This window comes from Leiobunum rupestre, chromosome 1 (assembly GCF_980474605.1).
Source record: "Leiobunum rupestre chromosome 1, qqLeiRupe1.1.hap1, whole genome shotgun sequence".
Lineage (NCBI taxonomy): Eukaryota > Metazoa > Arthropoda > Arachnida > Opiliones > Sclerosomatidae > Leiobunum > Leiobunum rupestre.
This window is the reverse complement of record NC_143384.1, coordinates 67,466,528-67,491,794: the sequence shown is the minus strand read 5'-3', so window position 1 is coordinate 67,491,794 and position 25,267 is coordinate 67,466,528. Positions and strand designations below refer to the sequence as shown.

At 32.9% G+C, this 25,267-nt stretch overlaps 1 protein-coding gene across 1 annotated transcript in view; it reads right to left on the bottom strand.

Annotated features, from left to right (window-relative positions):
• Positions 1–23,466, bottom strand: part of LOC149966195 (receptor-type guanylate cyclase Gyc76C-like) — a 128,236-nt gene extending 104,770 nt beyond the window's left edge. Inside the window, exons 1-2 of the mRNA XM_090181020.1 lie at positions 23,208–23,466; positions 21,315–22,158 (exon numbers count right to left, since the gene is read on the bottom strand). Of these exons, the coding sequence (XP_090037146.1) occupies positions 21,315–21,725 (411 nt within the window). The 5' untranslated portion in view covers positions 21,726–22,158; positions 23,208–23,466. The remainder of the gene's footprint in view (positions 1–21,314; positions 22,159–23,207) is intronic.
• Between the last annotated feature and the right edge of the window lie 1,801 nt (positions 23,467–25,267).

Sequence of the window (25,267 nt, the reverse complement as noted above, 5' to 3'; positions counted from 1 at the left end):
TAAATCTTATTATTAATTTTTTTTCCATTTATTGATTTAACCATTTGTAACATAATTCGTCATAAGTATGCCAAAAAAGCATTTTCATTAATGAAACCTTGTTCACGGGATATGACGTCATTTACGTCACTTACAACTCCGTGACGAATAACGCGTCATCAGCTGTACCATGTGTAACATAATTACTCATAAGTGTGCCTTAGTTTAACATCTCTGCATGTATTAAAAATTTAAATAAGACCCTGTTTCATAGCCACCAAAGAAAATACGGACTAACGTCGCGTAAAACTGGTTTTAACTTCCTTCCCTCCCCGCCAGAACTAGTTTTGATGACGATATAATCGTTATCGACTGGGAAGTGACGTCAATTACGTCATACTCTTGCAACAAGGTCCCAATTAGGGAAAGGTGTTTCTGGCACACTTATGAGTAGTTATGTTACATATGGCTGTACTGATGGTAGACGGAAGAAAGTGAAGTGGATTTTGAATCCCTCGCGTGTTTCTGGCCTTGACAATCTACAGTGCCACACGATCACATGATTTCGTTACCATGGCAATCTTTTCAATAGCCCAAGGATTATAATAATTTAGCATTTTTGTGTCCGCGTATTGTATGTTCCGTGCGAAACAAGGTCTCATTGAATTGTTTTCTATGGAAATGTTGTATAGAGGCATACTTATGAGTAATTATGTTACATATGATTTAACGCCTAGTTTTTCTTAATTGACATTGATTACTAATTTTCGTGCAGCGTTATTATCTAAAGTTTCAATTAATTATAATTAAGCTTTAAAATAAAATCCACTATTGCACAGTTTGAAATATTTAATTTGCGCGCAAATTAAATATTTTAAACTGTGCAATAGTGGATTTTATTTTAAAACTTAGTTGTATGTACAAAGCTTAGCCAGTTTTCCATAGTTAATTATAATTATTTTAAGTTAGCACTTGTAATTTCGTTGTCTCGGTCTAGATAACTTACGTTCATAAATACAATGAAGTATAGGTAGCTTGCTCGTGGGTGTGTCCTAGTTTCGTTGCCATGGTAACGAGTGAAGGATCCACCATTTCATTTAGACGCTATTCTTGATCACGTGATTTTTGGCCACGTGATCGTCATTGTAGAATTTAATTAAAACGTTTACTTTAACTTACAAGGTACAAGTTCAACGTATTGGCTAAGGCTTAAATTAAAACCCGATGCACCGCTAGAATGTGAATGATCCTGTGACGTATCAAAATAATATGGCGGCCGTTTAAAGGCGGAGCTTAGCTATGACGTATGCCTATGACGCTACGAACAAGCTACCTATTCAGGTCAATTTAAATAAATGACTTTTAATTTTAAAAGAAAGAACTGGATTAAAACAGCGATTTAAATTACTGATTCAAATCAGACAACCCTGGTTGAACTGTTTTTTGGGACATCTTTTTATTCGTTGCAACGCGAGCTAATTCGGAATATTTCGCCTGGTAACAGCGAAAAACCGTATTTGTGTTAAGGACAAAGAAAGGCTTATAACGGTTATCAATAATCTGGTTCTAGATGTGTTTGTGCATTATTTATTCACAGACTGAACAATGAAAACACAAAATTTTCACATTGAAGGCTTGATAAAAATGCACTTTGCGAAAAGCTAAAAACACATCGATATGAGGCGTCGAGGCATCTGAAAATGCATCGATCGAAACCAGACGGTTCTCAGGAAACACGCACTTTGCAGGCCTCAAATATTGTTTAATATATTTTAAAACTACAATAAAATTTTAACAAATTGTATAACGGGATTAAAGGTCCATAAAATCGATGAAAAAATGTGGGTCGAATTTCAGATAGCTCCTCCCTTAGCGTAGCGTGACTTCATACGATTCTGTGGCCCTTTATTAGGCATGCCAAGCGATCCGTTAGCTAAATAATGGTTTAAATTTATTTATTCATTACAATAAACTAGTTCAATGACATAATTTAATTTATTTAATTTAATGTTTTGATCTATTATATTTATTGTTATTTTATTTACTTTTAGTTTCTGTATTATTATTTTATTTATTATAATGTTTTTATTATTTTATTAATTATTATTTTATTTATTATTGTTTTTATTATTTTATTAATTATTATTTTATTTATTATTATTTCATTTAAAATTATTTTATTTTATTTTTTATTTTATTTCTTTTTATTTTATTTTATATATTATTTAATTTCTTTATATTTTATTTTATTTAGTATTTAATTTTTTTATTTATTATTTCCAGTAAATTATGTTATTATAAACCACTATTCTATTCTATTATTTGGTATTTAAAAATAATAAATTAATTTGCCATCAAACGGAAATAGATATTTTCAACAGGGTTGTCTAATTTAAATCAATTTGTTTGTAATTGTGATTTTAATCACGTTATTTGTTTAAATTTTGATTTAAATCGCCTATTATACTTCAATATATTTATGAAAAGATGCAAAAGAATGTTTTCTAGCAAAACCCATTAGTAGACAACTAAATTACAAGAAATATTTAATTATTATTATAATAAATTAAATATTTAGTTTCAGTTTCCGCTGCACGCAAATTTAAAATAAATTTGTCAAGAAAATGTTTAAAAATTAATTAAATGAAAAAATTAATTAAATCAATGAAAAAATTAATTAAATCAATGAAAAAATTAATTAAATCAATGAAAAAATTAATTAAATCAATGAAAAAATTAATTATATCAATGAAAAAATTAATTAAATAAATGAAAAAATTAATTAAATAAATGAAAAAATTAATTAAATCAATGAAAAAATTAATTTAATCAATGAAAATGTTTAAAAATCCGATTTAGAAAATAAATAAAATCAATAAAAATTAAAAAAAAACAATTAAATTCATAAAACCCTCAATTAAAATAAAAAAATTAAATTAAATATATATCGTTACGTCAATAATGCACAAAAGTCTGCAGTTTTCAGAAAATAAAATTGGCAATTAATCGTTTATAAATTACGTAATTTTACCAAAATTAAACCTTTATGAACGGTAGCGAAATATATCGTTGTAATTAACAAAGCCCAAATTCTCTTAATTACGAATTAAATACTCGTGACCCACATTTTCATGGAGTCATTAAAGTTATGATTAAATTAAAATTAATCTTAGCGTATAAGCTTAAAATATACTTTAAATAGTTAATTGTTTTTGAACTGTATAATTAAGAAATAACACTACAATTTTAGAGTAGAAAGCTTTCTACTTTGAGATTTGTTACACCACTCTCGTAAGTTTCAACAACAAATCATTGATTTAAATAGCGGTTTAAATCCAGTTACCTTTTTAAAGAAATCATTGATTTAAATCGCGGTTTAAATCAAGTTACTTTTTTTAAGAAATCATTGATTTAAATCGCGGTTAAAATCAAGTTACTTTTTTAAAGAAATCATTGATTTAAATCGCGGTTTAAATCAAGTTACTTTTTTAAAGAAATCATTGATTTAAATCGCGGTTTAAATCAAGTTACTTTTTTAAAGAAATCATTGATTTAAATCGCGGTTTAAATCAAGTTACTTTTTTAAAGAAATCATTGATTTAAATCGCGGTTTAAATCAAGTTACTTTTTTAAAGAAATCATTGATTTAAATCGCGGTTTAAATCCAGTTACCTTTTTAAAGAAATCATTGATTTAAATCGCGGTTTAAATCAAGTTACTTTTTTAAAGAAATCATTGATTTAAATCGCGGTTTAACTCCAGTTACCTTTTTAAAGAAATCATTGATTTAAATCGCGGTTTAAATCCAGTTACCTTTTTAAAGAAATCATTGATTTAAATCGAGGTTTAAATCCAGTTACCTTTTTAAAGAAATCATTGATTTAAATCGAGGTTTAAATCCAGTTACCTTTTTAAAGAAATCATTGACTTAAATCGCGGTTTAAATCCAGTTACCTTTTTAAAGAAATCATTGATTTAAATCGAGGTTTAAATCCAGTTACCTTTTTAAAGAAATCATTGATTTAAATCGAGGTTTAAATCCAGTTACCTTTTTAAAGAAATCATTGATTTAAATCGCGGTTTAAATCCAGTTACCTTTTTAAAGAAATCATTGATTTAAATCGCGGTTTAAATCCAGTTACCTTTTTAAAGAAATCATTGATTTAAATCGAGGTTTAAATCCAGTTACCTTTTTAAAGAAATCATTGATTTAAATCGAGGTTTAAATCCAGTTACCTTTTTAAAGAAATCATTGATTTAAATCGCGGTTTAAATCCAGTTACCTTTTTAAAGAAATCATTGATTTAAATCGAGGTTTAAATCCAGTTACCTTTTTAAAGAAATCATTGATTTAAATCGAGGTTTAAATCAAGTTACCTTTTTAAGAAAATCATTGATTTAAATCGCGGTTCAAATCAAGTTCCTTTTTTAAAGAAATCATTGATTTAAATCGCGGTTTAAATCAAGTTACTTTTTTAAAGAAATCATTGATTTAAATCGCGGTTTAAATCAAGTTACTTTTTTAAAGAAATCATTGATTTAAATCGCGGTTTAAATCCAGTTACCTTTTTAAAGAAATCATTGATTTAAATCGCGGTTTAAATCCAGTTACCTTTTTAAAGAAATCATTGATTTAAATCGAGGTTTAAATCCAGTTACCTTTTTAAAGAAATCATTGATTTAAATCGCGGTTTAAATCCAGTTACCTTTTTAAAGAAATCATTGATTTAAATCGAGGTTTAAATCCAGTTACCTTTTTAAAGAAATCATTGATTTAAATCGCGGTTTAAATCCAGTTACCTTTTTAAAGAAATCATTGATTTAAATCGAGGTTTAAATCCAGTTACCTTTTTAAAGAAATCATTGATTTAAATCGAGGTTTAAATCCAGTTACCTTTTTAAAGAAATCATTGATTTAAATCGAGGTTTAAATCCAGTTACCTTTTTAAAGAAATCATTGATTTAAATCGCGGTTTAAATCCAGTTACCTTTTTAAAGAAATCATTGATTTAAATCGAGGTTTAAATCAAGTTACCTTTTTAAGAAAATCATTGATTTAAATCGCGGTTTAAATCAAGTTACTTTTTTAAAGAAATCATTGATTTAAATCGAGGTTTAAATCCAGTTACCTTTTTAAAGAAATCATTGATTTAAATCGAGGTTTAAATCCAGTTACCTTTTTAAAGAAATCATTGATTTAAATCGCGGTTTAAATCCAGTTACCTTTTTAAAGAAATCATTGATTTAAATCGAGGTTTAAATCCAGTTACCTTTTTAAAGAAATCATTGATTTAAATCGCGGTTTAAATCCAGTTACCTTTTTAAAGAAATCATTGATTTAAATCGAGGTTTAAATCCAGTTACCTTTTTAAAGAAATCATTGATTTAAATCGCGGTTTAAATCCAGTTACCTTTTTAAAGAAATCATTGATTTAAATCGAGGTTTAAATCCAGTTACCTTTTTAAAGAAATCATTGATTTAAATCGAGGTTTAAATCCAGTTACCTTTTTAAAGAAATCATTGATTTAAATCGAGGTTTAAATCCAGTTACCTTTTTAAAGAAATCATTGATTTAAATCGCGGTTTAAATCCAGTTACCTTTTTAAAGAAATCATTGATTTAAATCGAGGTTTAAATCCAGTTACCTTTTTAAAGAAATCATTGATTTAAATCGAGGTTTAAATCAAGTTACCTTTTTAAGAAAATCATTGATTTAAATCGCGGTTCAAATCAAGTTCCTTTTTTTAAAAAATCAGTGATTAAAATCGCGGTTTAAACAAAGTTACCTTTTCTTAAAAACACATTAATTTAAAACATGTATTATAAGTTCTTCGTGTATTAATGAAAAAGAACAAAATTAAACACTAGCAATTTAAACTCAGAACCAAAAAATTAATTTAATTTCATTTAATAATGATCAATTTTAATTTTAATTTACAATAACGTTTTACTGAAATTAATAAAAAGGGGCACTAACGTTAAAAATCAATCAAATAAAGAAATCAATTAAAATCAATAAAAATTGTTTTTGGCATTTAAAAAAAAAATCAACAGCCTTGAATGCACTTCGTAGATTTAACCATGTCTGAAACATTACAATTATTATCAAAAGGAAAAAGCATGGATGACGTTCTTCGACGTCATAACTAGCCAAGTCGTTATCAAATCGCAATTAAAATTTACACCATTTTCTCCATGCCAAGTAGCATTTAGTAGCACTTACGAGGAGTGTACCCGAGGTGTAAATCACCGATTTTGATGAAACTCGGGGGGTATGTAGACCTTGGGGTAACATGAATTTTTACCAAGGGAAAAGTTACGCTGGGCTTCCGTTTTGCTATGGCAACCGAAAATGTTTTTGACAACTTAAAATGAAAAAATCTACATTTAAAAAAGCATGGGATTTTCTCGGTTTGTGAAAATTTTTGAAAACCCAAAATTAAAATTAAAATTTCAACTAAAATGCTAAATTTTAACAATTTTGGGTGAAATCCATCAAGTAGCCCCCCTGTGAAACCGAGAAAATCCCATGCTTTTTTAAATGTAGATTTTTTCATTTTTGTTGTAAAAAACATTTTCGGTTGCCATAGCAAAACGGAAGCCCAGCGTAACTTTTCCCTCGGTGAAAATTCATGTTATCCCAAGGTCTACATACCCCCCGAGTTTCATCAAAATCGGTGATTTACACCTCGGGTACACTCCTCGTTAGTTCAGCCCAACTCCCCAGTCATGCAACTTTATGGTCCTAAAAATAACGCGACACAGCGGAAACCATTGTTAATATTTTGAAAGATGAAATATTTAACCTGCAGGTGTATTTGCGTATTATAAGTATTAAATTGAAACACTTCAAAAATGACTTAATTACACAATACGAGTTACCAAAATTTACCGCGAAGCCACAAAATAAAAACAATGCTAAGATAATTGTTATTGCACTAAAAAAACACTTGTTGTGGCTGACAGAGCGAACAGCTTTCACGTGTTAAGGAGACAACGCTGTAGTGTCAAAGACGACCTTGGAAGCAATCAACAGTCGCTTTTGGACACGTGACAAAACTATTTTTAGAATCTAATGACAGGTTCCATGAGAGAACACTCTGCTGAATTATTAAACGATTTAAACTGTTTTTTACGTTTAAGTTTTACACGTACTAAAAATATATTCATTTTTTATACATAAACTAAACATTTATTTTATTTCTAAATTTAATATATTATTTTATATTATAATAGCTTTAGGGTGACCAGGAAAAGGGTTGGAAAATGTTATAGGAAAAATAGGAGTTTTATAGGAGAATTATAGGAAAATAAAGTAAACTAAAAAGGCGATTTAAATGAATATATAGGAAACTAAATAGGCGAATTAAATGAAAATATAGGAAACTAAATAGGCGAATTAAATGAAAATATAGGAAACTAAATAGGCGAATTAAATGAAAATATAGGAAACTAAATAGGCGAATTTTAGGATAATATAGGAAAATAAATGGCGAACTGTAGGAAAATATAGGAAACTAAATAGGCGAATTTCAGGAGTAATGGAGAATATAGGAAATTAAATAGGTGAATTATAGGAAAATATAGATAACTAAAATGGCGAATTATAGGAAAATATACGAAACTAAATAGGCGAATTTTTGGAGAATATAGGAAATTAAATAGGTAAATTATAGGAAACTAAATAGGTTAATTATAGGAAAATATACGAAACTAAATAGGCGAATTTTTGGAGAATATAGGAAATTAAATAGGTAAATTATAGGAAACTAAATAGGTTAATTATAGGAAAATATAGATAACTAAAAAGGCGAATTATAGGAAAATATAGCAAACTAAATAGGTGAATTTTAGGAAAATATAGGAAACTAAATAGGTTAATTATAGGAAACTTAAAAGGTTAATTATAGGAAACTTAAAAGGTTAATTATAGGAAACTTAAAAGGTTAATTATAGGAAACTTAAAAGGTTAATTATAGGAAACTAAATAGGTTAATTATAGGAAACTAAATAGGTTAATTATAGGAAACTAAATAGGTTAATTATAGGAAACTAAATAGGTTAATTATAGGAAACTAAATAGGTTAATTATAGGAAACTAAATAGGTTAATTATAGGAAACTAAATAGGTTAATTATAGGAAACTAAATAGGTTAATTATAGGAAAATATAGATAACTAAAAAGGCGAATTATAGGAAAATATAGCAAACTAAATAGGTGAATTTTAGGAAAATAGAGGAAACTAAATTGGTTAATTATAGAAAAATAAATAGGTTAATTATAGGAAAATATAGATAACTAAAAAGGCGAATTATAGGAAAATATAGCAAACTAAATAGGTGAATTTTAGGAAAATATAGGAAACTAAATTGGTTAATTATAGAAAACTAAATAGGCGTTCCTAAATATTATAATTTCAGATTGAATTTTATTTCTTCCTACTCCGAACAATCAAAAAATATTTTAATTTAAATCCCAATTTTAACGATTTAATACAAAAATTTCAAATAAAAATATCTGAAAAAAACTCAAATATGATCTTTCTTTTCATTAAAATTCTACAAAAAATATGTAGAAATTCTTGGATTTTTGACACGGTTTCCGTAATATGATAATTAATGCTAAGAATGCTAATGAATTTCTAAAATTTAACAGCAAACACTCTAGCAAAGAACCGTTTATCAATTTACTAAACTTCATTTAAAATTTTATCAATTACGATTTATGCACATAATGCGACTCGTTATACGAAGAAATATATTTTTTGTATATATTTTAAATAAAATTTTCTTTACGCAAATTATACAACATACGAATTGTAAATTAGAGATTTTAAAATTAAAATTTATTCAATCCAATAACAAAATCATTTTAAATAGAAGATAAGTTAAGAAAGCAACCTACGATATATATCTGAACATATCAATTGAACCAGGATTAAAATTTCAATATTTTTAGACTAGTATACATGAATTATACCTCCAAACAAACGCATAACAGTGGCGGATTAGCCAAAAGTCCGAGTAGATTATAAGCCAAGGGGCCTGGAACTTGCCAGAGAAGCGCCTAATAACGGTTGCGCATTGGGGTCCTTATAACGGTTGCGCATTGGGGTCCTTATAACGGTTGAGTCTAGGGGTACAATAAGGTCGAGTAGAGAGGCCCTAATAAAGGTCGAACATTGGGGCCTTAATGACGGTCGAACCTTGGGGCCCTAATAACGGTCGAACCTTGGGGCCCTAATAACGGTCGAGCCTTGGGGCCCTAATAACGGTCGAGCCTTGGGGCCCTAATAACGGTTGCGCATTGGGGTCCTAATAACGGTTGAGTCTAGGGGTACAATAAAGGTCGAGTAGAGAGGCCCTAATAAAGGTCGAACATTGGGGCCTTAATGACGGTCGAACCTTGGGGCCCTAATAACGGTCGAGCCTTGGGGCCCTAATAACGGTCGAGCCTTGGGGCCCTAATAACGGTCGAGTCTAGGGGCCCTAATAACGGTTGAGTCTAGGGGTACAATATAGGTCGAGTAGAGAGGCCTTAATAACGGTTGAACCTTGGGGCCCTAATAACGGTTGAACCTTGGGGCCCTAATAACGGTTGAACCTTGGGGCCCTAATAACGGTTGAACCTTGGGGCCCTAATAACGGTTGAACCTTGGGGCCCTAATAACGGTTGAACCTTGGGGCCCTAATAACGGTCGAACCTTGGGGCCCTAATAACGGTCGAGCCTTGGGGCCCTAATAACGGTCGAACCTTGGGGCCCTAATAACGGTCGAGCCTTGGGGCCCTAATAACGGTCGAGCCTTGGGGCCCTAATAACGGTCGAGCCTTGGGGCCCTAATAACGGTTGCGCATTGGGGTCCTAATAACGGTTGAGTCTAGGGGTACAATAAAGGTCGAACATTGGGGCCTTAATGACGGTCGAACCTTGGGGCCCTAATAACGGTCGAGCCTTGGGGCCCTAATAACGGTCGAGCCTTGGGGCCCTAATAACGGTTGAGTCTAGGGGCCCTAATAACGGTTGAGTCTAGGGGTACAATATAGGTCGAGTAGAGAGGCCTTAATAACGGTTGAACCTTGGGGCCCTAATAACGGTTGAACCTTGGGGCCCTAATAACGGTTGAACCTTGGGACCCTAATAACGGTTGAACCTTGGGGCCCTGATAACGGTCGAGCCTTGGGGCCCTGATAACGGTCGAGCCTTGGGGCCCTGATAACGGTCGAGCCTTGTTGCCCTGATAACGGTCGAGCCTTGGGGCCCTGATAACGGTCGAGCCTTGGGGCCCTAATAACGGTTGCGCATTGGGGTCTTAATAACGGTTGAGTCTAGGGGTACAATAAAGGTCGAGTAGAGAGGCCCTAATAAAGGTCGAACATTGGGGCCTTAATAACGGTTGAACCTTGGGGCCCTAATAACGGTCGAGCCTTGGGGCCCTAATAACGGTTGCGCATTGGGGTCCTAATAACGGTCGAGCCTTGGGGCCCTAATAACGGTCGAGCCTTGGGGCCCTAATAACGGTTGCGCATTGGGGTCCTAATAACGGTTGAGTCTAGGGGTACAATAAAGGTCGAGTAGAGAGGCCCTAATAAAGGTCGAACATTGGGGCCTTAATAACGGTTGAACCTTGAGGCCCTAATAACGGTCGAGCCTTGGGGCCCTAATAACGGTTGCGCATTGGGGTCCTAATAACGGTTGAGTCTAGGGGTACAATAAAGGTCGAGTAGAGAGGCCCTAATAAAGGTCGAACATTGGGGCCTTAATAACGGTTGAACCTTGGGGCCCTAATAACGGTCAAGTCTAGGAACACTAAAAAAATTCTAGTCTTGGAGCACTAATAAAGGCTAAGCCTGGGACCTGGGTGGTGGTTAATCTACCACTGACACGCACGGTAGTACCAAAAATGCCATTAGCATGTATCTAAATATATAAAATACGTAAAAAGTCCTCAAGGTTCCAAGAGACCGCTGAAATAATAAAGGCTTCTTTTAAGGAAAAATATTAAATTTAATACGCTTCGGTATATCAACGCCTTGAAACAAAGTCGGCAAAGTGCTCCTGCAAAATCATCGATAAATTTATAATGAAAAATTTCGAAGAGTGCAGAAAAAATATCTCGGTCGCTTCGCGATCCTGAAGAGAAAGTGACGGTGACGAAACACGAGGAATTCCAAAATTTTAATTTGCCTTTCCTGGTGCCCAGCTACCGGGCTGCGGCAAGAGTTATTTTCAAAACCGAACGTAATTGTTTCGAGGACTTTTTAATAACAGAAGCGCCGACATTGAAACTGTTTAAGGACTGTTAGGGACAGAATACAAGCTTTGATATTTTTTTTCAAACTTCGTCGAAAGTAGGAATAGAATTCGTTGAGATAATACTCTCTCCTCTTGTCGTCAGGGCTTCTCCGATGCCGCCACACGTACATTGTATTTCCATTACGGTTTCTAAGCGATTAACCTCCAAACACTCTCAGAAATTCTCTGTTCGTTTATAAAAACAAATGTCTTAAGCTTTACCGAGATAAACATCTTTTACGACAATAAATTATAGTGTTGGCTTAGCAACAGTACAGATGAAGATATACTGATCTTCAAAATTTCAACCGAATATCTATTTTAGGTTTGCACCGATATATATCGGCCTATTTTTCGGTTTGAGTCTATTTGATCGATTCCCAAATGATCGAACGGGTCCCATTTGATCGAATTTCCATTTGATCGAATTGCATTTGATCGAATGGCATTTGATCGTATGAAATTTGATCGAAAGCTACTGTAGGGTAAAACTACTAGTTTTTGGGAGTAAATCGAAAAGGCAACGGTGCATACGTGCGTACATCAACCTAACCTAACCTAACCTAACCTAACCTAACCTGACCCTATTTATATATATCAAAAACAACGGGCTGTTATCGTCGATGTCATAAAAAATTCCATCATATAGTGTATAAAGTAAAAATATCTTCACTTTGTGGCTTAATACAGTTAAAGCAATGAATTATTCCATCATTATTCCTTCTGCACTTAAGCAATGAATTATTCCATCATTATTCCTTCTGCACTTAAGCAATGAATTATTCCATCATTATTCCTTCTGCACTTAAGCAATGAATTATTCCATCATTATTCCTTCTGCACTTAAGCAATGAATTATTCCATCATTATTCCTTCTGCACTTCATATTGACATTCGGTAAAATAAAAACATACCAACTGGTACTATAAATACTTTTGAATTCGATCAAATAGTATTCGATCATTTGAAGGTTCGATCTTATGAAACAAATGACATATGGGATTCGATCAAATGCAATTTCGATCAATTGCAACGTATAATGATCGACTGTCGATCACATATTTTTCGATCAAATGGACCAACACCTATTTTTCTAATATCGGTATCGGCCAATACCAGCTTAAACGAAGACGGTATAAGAGAAATATTTTTAGGATAAATTCTCGATTAACTAGCCAATGATAATATTTTATTTGTTTAGCCGCGCCACGTACGTCAGACTTCAGAAGCTAGATCATACCTTTTTTTAGACAGGGGGTTACGAGTCTAATCAAATAAAAAACCACGATATTCAATTTGTGATAGCAAATATGTATCAAGAAAATTTAAAATATACATTTTCGGATATTCTCTTGCAAAATTCTTTAAATATAAAAAATGGAATAAAATGGTATGACAGTGCACTGAACCATTTTTTACAATGATTTTATCATATACACTACTGTTATGATAGATAACTTTGTTAATATCGTCCACGAATAGCCAATATATCGGCTATACCCATATCGGTGCATAACTATTTTTTTTCTTCAAATAAGTAACAAGTAGAGCGTGTGCAATAAGCTCTACTAACTCGGAAACTCACGGTTTTTAAATCCGCTTCTTAGAAATAAAAAAACCTTTGACATGGTTTGATAATCGTACTTTTGAGTAAAATTTTGATTTGAGTCATTTAAATGTATAGTCAGCAGGCCTAAAAGATATGGACTCGTGGGTTCTCATTTATATAAATACGTTCTTTGTTGCATATTTCAGCTAAAATACTTTACGTTCTTTATTTATACGCTTCTGCTTTGATATCTTTCTAAATAAAACGTCTATTATTATTAAAATAGTTTAAACAAAAAAAAATAGTTCAGTTTTCCCCGCCCAAGATTTTTGGGTATTTTTTAAATTTACACGTAGTTCTAAAAATCTATTTCATAATTTCTGAAATTTTTAATACGTTTAAATTTTAAATAGCGAAACCTATAATATATTTACATTTTAAATAACGAAACCTATAATCTATTTACATTTTAAATAACAAAACCTATAATCTATTTACATTTTAAATAACGAAACCTATAATCTATTTACATTTTAAATAACAAAACCTATAATATATTTACATTTTAAATAACGAAACCTATAATATATTTACATTTTAAATAACGAAACCTATAATCTATTTACATTTTAAATAACAAAACCTATAATATATTTACATTTTAAATAACGAAACCTATAATATATTTACATTTTAAATAACGAAACCTATAATCTATTTACATTTTAAATAACAAAACCTATAATATATTTACATTTTAAATAACGAAACCTATAATATATTTACATTTTAAATAACGAAACCTATAATCTATTTACATTTGAAATAACAAAACCTATAATATATTTACATTTTAAATAACGAAACCTATAATATATTTACATTTTAAATAACGAAACCTATAATCTATTTACATTTTAAATAACGAAACCTATAATATATTTACATTTTAAATAACGAAACCTATAATATATTTACATTTTAAATAACGAAACCTATAATATATTTAAATTTTAAACAAAGTAACCTGTAATATATTTAAATTTTAAACAAAGTAACCTGTAATATATTTAAATTTTAAACAACGTAACCTATAATATTTTTAAATTTGAAATAACAAAACCTATAATATATTTAAATTTTAAATAACTAAACCTATAACATATTTAAATTTTAAATAAAGAAACCTATAACATTTTTAAATTTTAAATAAAGAAACCTATAACATTTTTAAATTTTAAATAAAGAAACCTATAACATTTTTCAATTTTAAATAACGAAACCTATAATATATTTAAATCATAATTAACAAAAATTATAATATATTTAAATCATAATTAACAAAAATTATAATATATTTAAATCATAATTAACAAAAATTATAATATATTTAAATCATAATTAACAAAAATTCGAATATATTTAAATCATTATTAACGAAAATGTAAATACTCTAGTTAAATATAAATAAGTGGTAAATTCAAATACTATATTTAATCCTTAATTAATTTAAATTTAAATAAAGTAATTAAATTACAAATAATGGAAATTTAAATAATATTTAAATCCTACTAAATGAAGAGTAAAATAATATATTTAAATCCTACTAAATGAAGAGTAAAATAATATATTTAAATCGTACTAAATGAAGAGTAAAATCATATATTTAAATCCTACTAAATGAAGAGTAAAATCATATATTTAAATCCTAATTAATGTAAATTTAAATAATATATTTAAATCGAAATTAATAAATATTTAAATAATATATTTAAATCCTTGTTAATGAAAATTTAAATAATATATTTAAATCCTTGTTAATGAAAATTTAAATAATATATTAAAATCCTTGATAATGAAAATTTAAATAGTATATTTAAATCCTTGTTAATGAAAATTTAAATAATATATTTAAATCCTACTTTATGAAAATAAAATCATGTATTAGAATCCTAATTAATGTAAATTGAAATAATATATTTTAATCCTAATTAATGTAGATTTAAATAATATATTTAAATTCTAATTAAAGAAAATTTAAATAAAATATTTAAAACCTACAAGCGTTAGAAATTTGAACAATTTTAAAATATCACTTTTGTTTAGTAAAATAAGTTTTAATTAAAATATACGAAATCCGAATGAAAATGTAAATAATTTATTAAAAAACCTAAATAAAGTAATTTTTAAAATATAATGGTTTAATGTTGATAAATAATAATTTATTACAATTTTAACCGTTCATCATTACAATATTTTAGGAAATTTAAACCACACATAAAATGTTTGGGGAAATAGCGTGTAGACGTCGCGTAAGTGCCGCTACTACGCGTGGATGTTAAACGTTTCCCCCACGCGTTCAATCTAACAAGGATATATACATGCACAGGAATACATACCTCTACTTGGAATGCTTATCCTGGCCGTATCGCGTATTACAAGATCACTCTGACGGCTTTGGCCCCGCCTACGAGATAAAAAAATTCCCTCTGCGCGCGCTCCCCTCTCACGTCGTTGTTTGTTAAGTTAACATAGTGACGTCAAAAGAACAGTCAGCCACATCGAGACGTAAATCTGCCGCGATAAACATTCCAAGTAGAAGTATGGATTCCTGATATGCGTAATGAAGGATTACAACTCCACCTGCACCACGCGGGATTCTAGTTTAATTGCGTGGGCACATACTATAATTGATGTACAAGAGCAAAGCGTCATTTAAATTCGCTGTATAACCTCAAAAGCAAGGTTACTCCGTTTTGCATTGCGGCGAAGACAATGAAGACCTGGTAATTCACTTCAATAATGAAGCAAATAATATGGTTTATGCCTATTAGCGCAGTTCCTAAAAGCGCGGTTTCCCAATAGCGCGGTTTCCCGAAAGGTTAGGTTAGGTTAGGTTAGGTTAGGTGCTTTCAACCCAGTTGTTGAGATAGGGTTTACAAAAAATCATATTTGTTTAGAGGTTTTTAGGTTTTTTAACATATTAAATGAGTATAGTATATGCGGGAAACCGCGCTTTCGGGACACTGCGCTAGTGGGAACTGCGCTAGCGGGAACTGTGCAAATGGGAAACCACGTAAATGGGAACTGCTCAAATGGGAACTGCTCAAATGGGAACTGCTCAAATGGGAACTGCGAAAATGGGCATAAACCAATAATATGCCCTACTTGACGCTATCTAATTTATACTAGTTTATTTATGTTAGTTAAAATTTAATTCCGTAACTGAAGTCTTTTCAAAAATTTCCAATGACCAGGAAGGATTTTAAGTAATCAAAAATGCTAGACCAGTCCTAAAACACTAGTACACTCCAGAGAAAAATGATTTTAGAAATCTGGAAACCAAGTTGCAAAATAATTAATGCCCAAAATAAACTTAATTTTTTTTTACCTTAAGGTCAAATAAACGGAAATTGAAATTGATATCCCTGGGATATTAAAGAGACTTCCCCATTTTTAGACATAAGCAGTCTCCGAAATTCGGACGTCCCAGGGATATGCATTAGATTTTGCAACTTGGATGTATGAACTGTAAGATATTTGGATCAAACATCGATATCCATACAATATCAACTTTTGGGATGACCTACCAGGGAGATTCGGATCATTTATGGATATCCCCGGGACTTTTGTGTTTGCTGGGTTATAACTTCTAAAGTTTAACCAGCACAGAAGTATACAAAGACAATGTATACAATCTTTTCTCCAGATTTCATGAAATCAGAGTTATTACAAATTTCTATTTAAGAGTGCTTTAGGGAATTGGAACCGAAATAGGTACTTTTAGGTAGTTCATTGATTTTGAACCGAAATAGGGACTTTTATAAGATTTAAGGATTTTGAACCGAAATAGCGATTTTATGTAGATTAAGGATTTTGAACTGAAATAGGGACTTTTAGGTAGTTTAGGGATTTTGAACCGAATAGGGTCTTTTATGTAGTTTAAGGATTTTGAACTGAAATAGGGACTTTTAGGTAGTTCAGGGATTCGGAACCGAAATAGGGACTTTTAGGTAGTTCAGGGATTCTGAACCGAAATAGGGACGTTAAGTACTCCAGGACACTCGTCCGAGACCTGTTATAAGCCTAGTTAATGGTACATGTAAAGGTTACCATAACGTATCTACGATAATGGTGAAACTCAGGAGAGGACCATGTTTAGACAATCCGCTGGCATTACCATAAAACTTCCCCCAGGAACGTTTAAAATCGTCTCATCGTAGTAATTTTACATTAGTAGAAATAAATACAATCGTGATATGCTCTAGTCCACTAGTTTATAATGAGAAAAAGTTTCAAACTGACTTCAATCAAATATTTATGAAGTTGATCAGCATATATAGCTTACAGGTATTATAAAAATTAAATAGCAAAATTGGAAAACGTTTTCCTCAATTATTTTGGTTTTTGCATGGCCAAATCCAGAACTATAATTAAATTTAAGTGGTTTTCCACAAACTCAAACGGTTAATCAAAGGCAAGCCAAGAACGGAGGAGTTCGTAAATCGTAGAAATCATTAGCTGCAATTATTTTCAATTTATATTACTGTAATCATGGGCGAACTACAGTAGTTCGTTCCCGCTGCAATGGTTATTGGCGGAAATAGTTGAGAACGAGTAATAGCATACATGTAATCAGGAAACTATATAGGTAATACACTTGAAATGTCTAAGGAAGATTTTAACGTTCGTGATGAAGCTCGTGAAATGGGCGTGTCTTAAAGCGGGGAAACTCACGAGAAAACTCTCGCGCCTCGCTACCATCATTCGACGAAAACTCGTCATTAAGCCTAGTCATGGTTATTACATTATTAGCTTACCTGATTATCTCTTATATAACCATACAAATACCTGAAATTAGGTATCACTACACTTCTTTCGCGAATAACATTATAATTACTTTAAAATAATAAGTACGATAACAAATTGAAGTTTTTAAATCCATTGTTTTATAAGCCTATTTTGCGCGGGAAGATCGCCTATTTGTTACCATGACGGCGCATTCTTTTCGCGTCAAACCTCGAGCCAATGAATTTGAAATGTCGTGTTACGTCTTACACTTGACGTAGTTAAGCCCCGCCTTTTTCTCGACGCGCCTTCGTATCACCATCTCAATGGAACCTTAGACATTCCAAGTGTATACCTCTATAGTTTCCTGATATAATATATCGCTAACGAGGCAAATTTCCATCTAAGCTATAAAAATGTACAATCGTATGCTCGAAGAAGATTCTGATGTGCTTGATTCTCCTGCCAATGCTCCGGAAGCATACAACTTATCAACGCTTAACATTTATCACTATATGACCTACATAAATAGGTATTTTAGAAAATCAGCGGCAGCCTGCGAAAAAAACATGTTTCGAGCCAATAACAGCGTAGGAAGTTAAACACTACTTCCGTAAGAGATATATTTTGTACTTCTGGTAGGATAAATCATTTTAAACAGGAAAGAAACTTTCTAAGAAAAATATACTTCAAAGCGACAATGAATCATAACTTGCTGAGGTTAACGGTAATAGTAAGTGTAGGGAGCTGACCGTTGGCTCGCGTGGCATGAAGGACTTGCCACCACCCTCCTACGCTTTGTAACCCGGCCGCCTGTTACTTGATCACGCACAAGCAACATTGCTTATGAGGTCGAAGGTGGTGCCTTGGCTATTAGCATTATTTTTTTAAAAATGAATCATATGAAAAGTTCAACCATAACTTCTGCTAGCTCCTCCCATCGCAACTCTTTGTATACTAAGGATGTCGGTGGACATGGTTTACACAAAATGGCGGCGTGTACAGTATTGAGAAAACCTATGGCCTAACTAAATACGGATTCAGACTTTGGTTATGCTAAATCGGTTATCAATTGTGCAATAACTTCAGTACAATCAAAGCTAGTGGCTTGTACATCGATTTTGATAAGTCTTAAACATACAGATAATTATCTACTTAGGTAAGTTTACTTCTGTTGAAAGATACACAATAAAGTATCAAACCAGTAAATATAAATATCAAATATGCTTTATTTGTGGAAGTTCCTTTTGTATACGTGATACATATAGTTTGAGTACCGCAAATGTTTTCGGGGTCTTAAGTTGGAAAAATAATCAATTTTTCGGAACACAGTGACGTTGAGCTTAGTTTCGTGCCAAAATAAAAACATGTAATCCAGGGTGGTTCTCTCTCTCTTCAACATGTTGTCAGAATTTGTATACCGGTGCTCCAAGCGAATCAAAAAGCCTACTACACTGGTGGTCTCATCAGAATACCCTACGCCCGCGTCCACAAGCCCGGACAGGTGACAAATCCAGCATGGGTAGTAGAACCCTACTACTAATAGTCTCACCCTCGACGCCAGCCACTCAACTCGACAAAAGGCGCAGCAATGGGGTGACCAGTTAACACTTCGCGCACAGCTGTGGGATAGAGAGTGGATGTTATAGCAACTCCCGCCGACACCCTACCTACGTAGGTAAAGAGTCATACCCTTTGGAGAAAGCTGCTAAAGGGGAACGACGGGCTTACAGCGGTACACGTAACCCGGCACAGCTGCCACCGGAGATCCCGGTGAGCTCCAATAAACCAGGGAAAAGGACTACTGCGCCTCATACGGAGACCCACCGTCCCACAGCACGCTACCCAATCCAGTTTTACCGGACCCTCTCCGTTAACCTGAGCCGAAAGCCAGTTTCCAGCCCATAACTGACCAAAGTCGGAGGTGGAGATTGATTTGATCAGAGCTAACATCTCCCAGTGAGCCACCACCCTTATCGGTTACAAGAGCCGGCGCCCGACTCCCCGGTAAAGCCACAAGCTACTGCACACTCAGACCCATTCTCTCTTCAACAGGTGGAAATGCTAATGTAGAATAATTAAAAAGCAATAACACATGTTACCATTTTACCAACCTGGAAAATTCGACAGTTAATTTAGGTCCTAGAATGTAAATGTAAATATAGCACAGATGATTGCCGGTCCAGTAAATGTTTCCCCTACAATAAATTTCATTGACGCCAACAGTTGTTTAAGTCCGATATTCATGTTTATTAACCAAAAAAACGGAAGTGTATACAAAGTGTTCGTCAGAAGCTAAATAAGGTCCACACGCGTGTACTGACGTTTTGACAAGTAGTTGTGTTTTGTTTATGTTCTCTACCATTTTTGTTTTATCAAAAATTAATTTTGGTATTTCTACAGTGACAATGTTGATACGATTTTTAGCGTTGAGTGGTGAAAAATCTTAACATCGTTGTTAGAAATCCAAGAAGTTGAATATGGTAAAACGGTGACATAGACGAGAAAACGTAATCGTTGGTATCCTTGAAAACCGTGTCATATTCTAATTTTCACACTACAACATTTGGTCAAAATGACGGATAGTTTAATTGACCTTTGTACAATCTGAATTGTCCTTAAATACTATAAAATTGGAGAACGTTTCCGTAAAACTGATAGTGAAACCTCTACTGTTAGAATTTGTGGGTCAATTTCTTGATTATGGTAACCTGTCCCAAATCTGTTTGTTAACCTGCATTACGAACTGAAAAAATTATGTAATTTACGAAAGGTTCTATATCGTAATAAAACGAAATTTCAATATCAAATGCATCAAATTGCAATAAATAGTGCGACAACTTAATCTCAATTAGAATGTTATTACGGTTGTTTTCATAAATTACCGATTCCAATCCAATGTATGTGTTGCATTTACGTCAATATTTTATGGAAATTATCTTAGCCTTTACTTGGTTTTACCGATGATACACGCGAGTTGTGTGCGTATCATTTGTTATCAAAACGTAAATAGGTCTTCAAACCGGGTGACGCTAAGCCAACTACTCATCCCATTTGTTGGCTCGCGTGGCATGAAGGGCTTTCCACCACCCTCCTACGCATTGTAACCCGGCCACCTGTTTAACGGCATTATAAGTCAGGAGATGACTTGGCCTGATATTGAGGACTGAAATTCGGAAACATCAGTGTATTTAGGCTATACTTCAGTGGATTTCTTACATATGTACCAAAACTTAATTTAATATACTTATTTGTGGTGTTGTCTCCATATTAATTTATGGATTTGTATAGGCCTTGTTTCAAATAAATTTTTTTGACTGCTTGTACTATAATGGTACAAGGGTGTATGCAAGTTTGTTAGAGTTAAGACTATGCTACTAACTTACAGCATGAATGTAGATATTAAGTACGACATACCAACTAGTAATATTGACCTTATGAAAATAAACAAGCTTAAGCCCACCTTAAGCTGATGTAAACTAACCTAGTAAAACACATTCAAACTAAATCTAATCTGGAGAGAAAAAGCCTAAGTACGAAGAACTACCATCACAGTGTACGCGTTAGCACAGTCCAGTCAAGAAATTGTCACCGTGTAACTTTCTTTACCAAACCTTTTAACCCCCAATGACATCTCTTCCGGTAAGACACATTTCGGTATCACGTACCAACTGCGACCTTCAAAGATAAAGTCAGTACTTACGTAGGAAATCATGGGTAAGTTGAGTGAAGCTGCGACGGTGGCTTCGACGTCACACGAGTCTTCGGGGCCGATAAACACGATCGCGCCTTTACCATACTGCTCGATAATCGCTTTCGTCCCCAAGAGACGGTCTCCATCGGTGTTGTTGTGTATCAAATGAAGGGTATGATTGGCCAACAAATCATCGTCTTTATTGATTTCGTCCAACGCGTATTTAACGGCGCCAGAGATTTTGATTCCTTGGCGCAAGATGTTAGTTCTGCCGAAGAAATTAGCTAAATATCCCACGGTGAAATTATCGCAGTCGATTGGACGCGTTTGGGACAACACCAACAACACTAACAATACTTTCGCGCAACCGTAAGTCCTGGCTTGCTTCGATAAAATTAACGCGCGTTTGACGTCACCCATAACAGTGATTCTCCAATGAGTACTGGCGTCTCGAAAGTTGTGATCGCGAACACTCGGTAACAAACGACAAAGGCTTCGAGAAAAAATCTCCGTCGAAGTTTAGACAAGGGCTCGAAGGAACCTTTTCGGCCGATTTATCCGGGACAGCCAGTAGATGCGGTTTCCAAAAAGATAGACAAAGAGTCTAAAGGCCATTCGAGAAGATATGACCGATTTGCGTTACCATCGTATCAGCCGCGCGGAGTTTCGGCTAAAAACAACCGTATCAATCTAGCAGCTTCGAGTTGACACACGCTCCGCGCAACATGTTCGAAATTTGGAAATATTTTCGAATCGGTAGTGGCGAACAACAACAATGTAGAATCATCGCCAACCGCGACAAAATTGATTTAAATCTCTGGTGTTAGCGTCTTTCCACAAGCAGAATTTATATCTAAATTGAGATAACAAATTTCAGTCGTGGGAAGTTTATATTACAGGCAGAAGAATGATAGGCTTATTTTTTAAAAAGATAGAACAGCTACTCGTGTGTGTGTGTGTGCCACTAAGGCGATGACTGAAAAAAAAATTGCGAAAAAGCCGAATATCGACTTCTGACCTATTTACAAAAAAATTGACTGTTTTTGGGGATTTACGGGAAGCTACTGTTTGCCGTGTAGTCGGGGCTAAAATCGAGGCTGAAATTATAAATCACGACGGTACGTTACACGTGAAATATGTGAAATCGTAAGTTGTCACCCGCTGCGAACGACGGACCGAAGAAAAATAACCCAGCAGCGGGGAAACCAAAACTATCAACCTTATTTATTTTCGTTCTATTATATTTACATTTCTTTCAAAGAACGCTTCCAATTGACTTTAATATTTCGAAGGTTCGTCGCGTTATGCGGCAATCAATTGGCTTACGAAACGCCTCTAACGAAAAACGAAAAACGAATCATTTACTGGAGCGCGCCGCCACGTGACGAACACGACGTAAGCTAACCACGTGAAAATGTGGCGCAGATATCGGAAGCAGGCGGCACTCTTACGCACGATAGTGCGAATATTTTTCTTAGTGCTCAGACGTTTTAATAATATCATAAAAAAATACGCAACCCAGAAATTTACATTCGTCCGTGAGTGTAATAAATAAGGTATAAGCAAATTCTTTTCAGCACGTTATATAAAGGTAACATATTTTATCCGCAGTACTGCCAGTAACCTCGTCCGTGGCTCGTTTTTGCGTACAGCTGCATTTATAAACGCTTTCTAAATTCGTACGTTACAGCCGAACGCGCGCGAACGTACATTTGTATTTTCCCGACCAGAAATTATACGCGCCTAAAAGGCAGTTGGAACTTTTATTTCGCGCTCTTAACAAAAAAGTTCGCGTAATTCGTTAACTTTCCCCAAAACGACGCTTAAGCCTCATTCTAGGAAATCAATTACGGAAGGTTTTGGTTGGGTTTTTTTTATTCGAAACTAAGTATAAGTACTTACTGGAATGGACGTCCTGTACTTGTATATTTTAACACCCTGTTAGAAAACTCTTGAACTATAAATAAATAGACGAACGAGGGTAGCGGGGGAATCGGTCGTTATTTTGATTGCCTCCGCGTGTGACGGAATCCTAGAGATACTTTTGTGGCGCGAGGGGGAACATGTAGCCGCGTTCTACCCGGGCCTGCTTTTCAGCCGATTGACGATGACACGGTTACTATCAGCGCGGTCGCCGAACGGAGCAAAGCTGCGGGGAAAGCTGTGGGAAAACGGAAAGAGCGCAGGAACCTGTTACTCTTTCTCTCTCTCTCTCTATTTCAAAAGTTAACGTTTGATTCTAACGCTAGTAGCGACATCTCTCTTATGAAGTTGAAGTTACTTGTTTGTAATTTTAATAAACAATTAAAAAGAAAGGGTTGCCTTTATGAAATTTATTTTAGGACGTTGGTGTTTGTTTTCAATTGAAGTATAATTTTCAGTGAAACATCCAAATAGTTTAATTTAATTTTGGCCAATAGATGTCAGTAGGCTGTTGTATGAAGCAAATCTTTTAAATAAATGGCAACGACTTTGTGTGATTCAATTATTTGATGGCGTTTGAAATAATTTTTGTATGGCGTCCGTTTTTCAGTGGTTGTTCAAATTATAATAAGAATTATAATACTAATAATAAGTAATCTTAATGACCCGAGTTACATTTGAATGATCTTGTAAGCGTCATACTAACATTTCAAGTTTGTTATGGTGTTTGCATTTTTTAGTACTTGTTAATATAGTGCTTTTCGTTGGTTGTTAATATAATGTATAATATTAGCTAGTATATGTTACTATATAGTAAACATGTATTTTTGATATTAATGACAAAGAGATTCTGATATGAATTAATTTCATCGTGTTTGTAATCATTTTTATCCTTGTAACCGTGTTTATTTTTCAGTAGTTCGTTAACCTTCAATATATTATTAGTGTAAACCAGCAGACGTCGCTAAATTATTTTATAAAACGTTTTTAAAACACACAAAGCACATATTTGAAATTAATGCGTAGGTTATATAAATAAGCTTATAATTTTATTATTTTCATTTTATTAATTAATTCTACACAAGATCCGTATTTAAATGGTTTCTTAAGTATCTATAAATTATTATTCTCCACCAACAGATGTCAATAAACTATTCTACAAGGCGCATTTTTTAAAATCAATATGAACCATATCTTGATAGATATAATACGATTAATAATGGAATGGTTTTAGCCGTTTTATCACGAAATACATAATTTTTAATGAATATTGTTCGGTATTTTTCTTGAATATAAATGTCTAATTTTAATTGTTATAGTTTTTATTTAAGAAATTATCAACACAACATTTTCCATACAATGTTTTGGCAAGATAAAATATTATTTAACTGTTTTCAACTTTGATTATCTTTTGTAATAATTATATAAATTTAATTGTGCTATCTTTTGGCAATTTAAAATATATAAAAGGTTTCTACTTAGATAAGTTTTAGTCTAAAATCTATCAAGAAAAGCTACAGGATTTTAAAGCAACTGTCGGCTCTATCATTGCCACCTGTATTATGAAAAGGCCCCTGTTATTAGAGATGGCCATGAATCTATCCGAATCTCCAAAAAAAAATGACTTTCGTGGAGAGCGTGGAGCCATCTATTAATGGGAACGGAAGCTAAAATTCAAAATAGCGAAACAATAACGTTGTCAGAGAGCCATTATAGAGTATTATATACAGACCACTTTTACTCTGCTTAGTGAGCTTTAACCTAAATTATATATCCCATATAAAATATATTGTAAACAATTACTATAATTGAAGTTATTGACAAATTTACGAACGAGCCAATCAACGCGAAGCATACTTTTATGTCCCGCCTTTTGAGTCAAAATGTAGCTTCAGCATCTTGTTGTGATTTCGACGCTAGCGACATCTGTTAAAAAAAGAACTACTTCACCTAGAGCCGACACTTGCTTTAAATGTTTTAGTGTAAATATTTACAAAATTAAAATAATTGTTTTTCCTAAATTGCAAATAGCAAAAAAA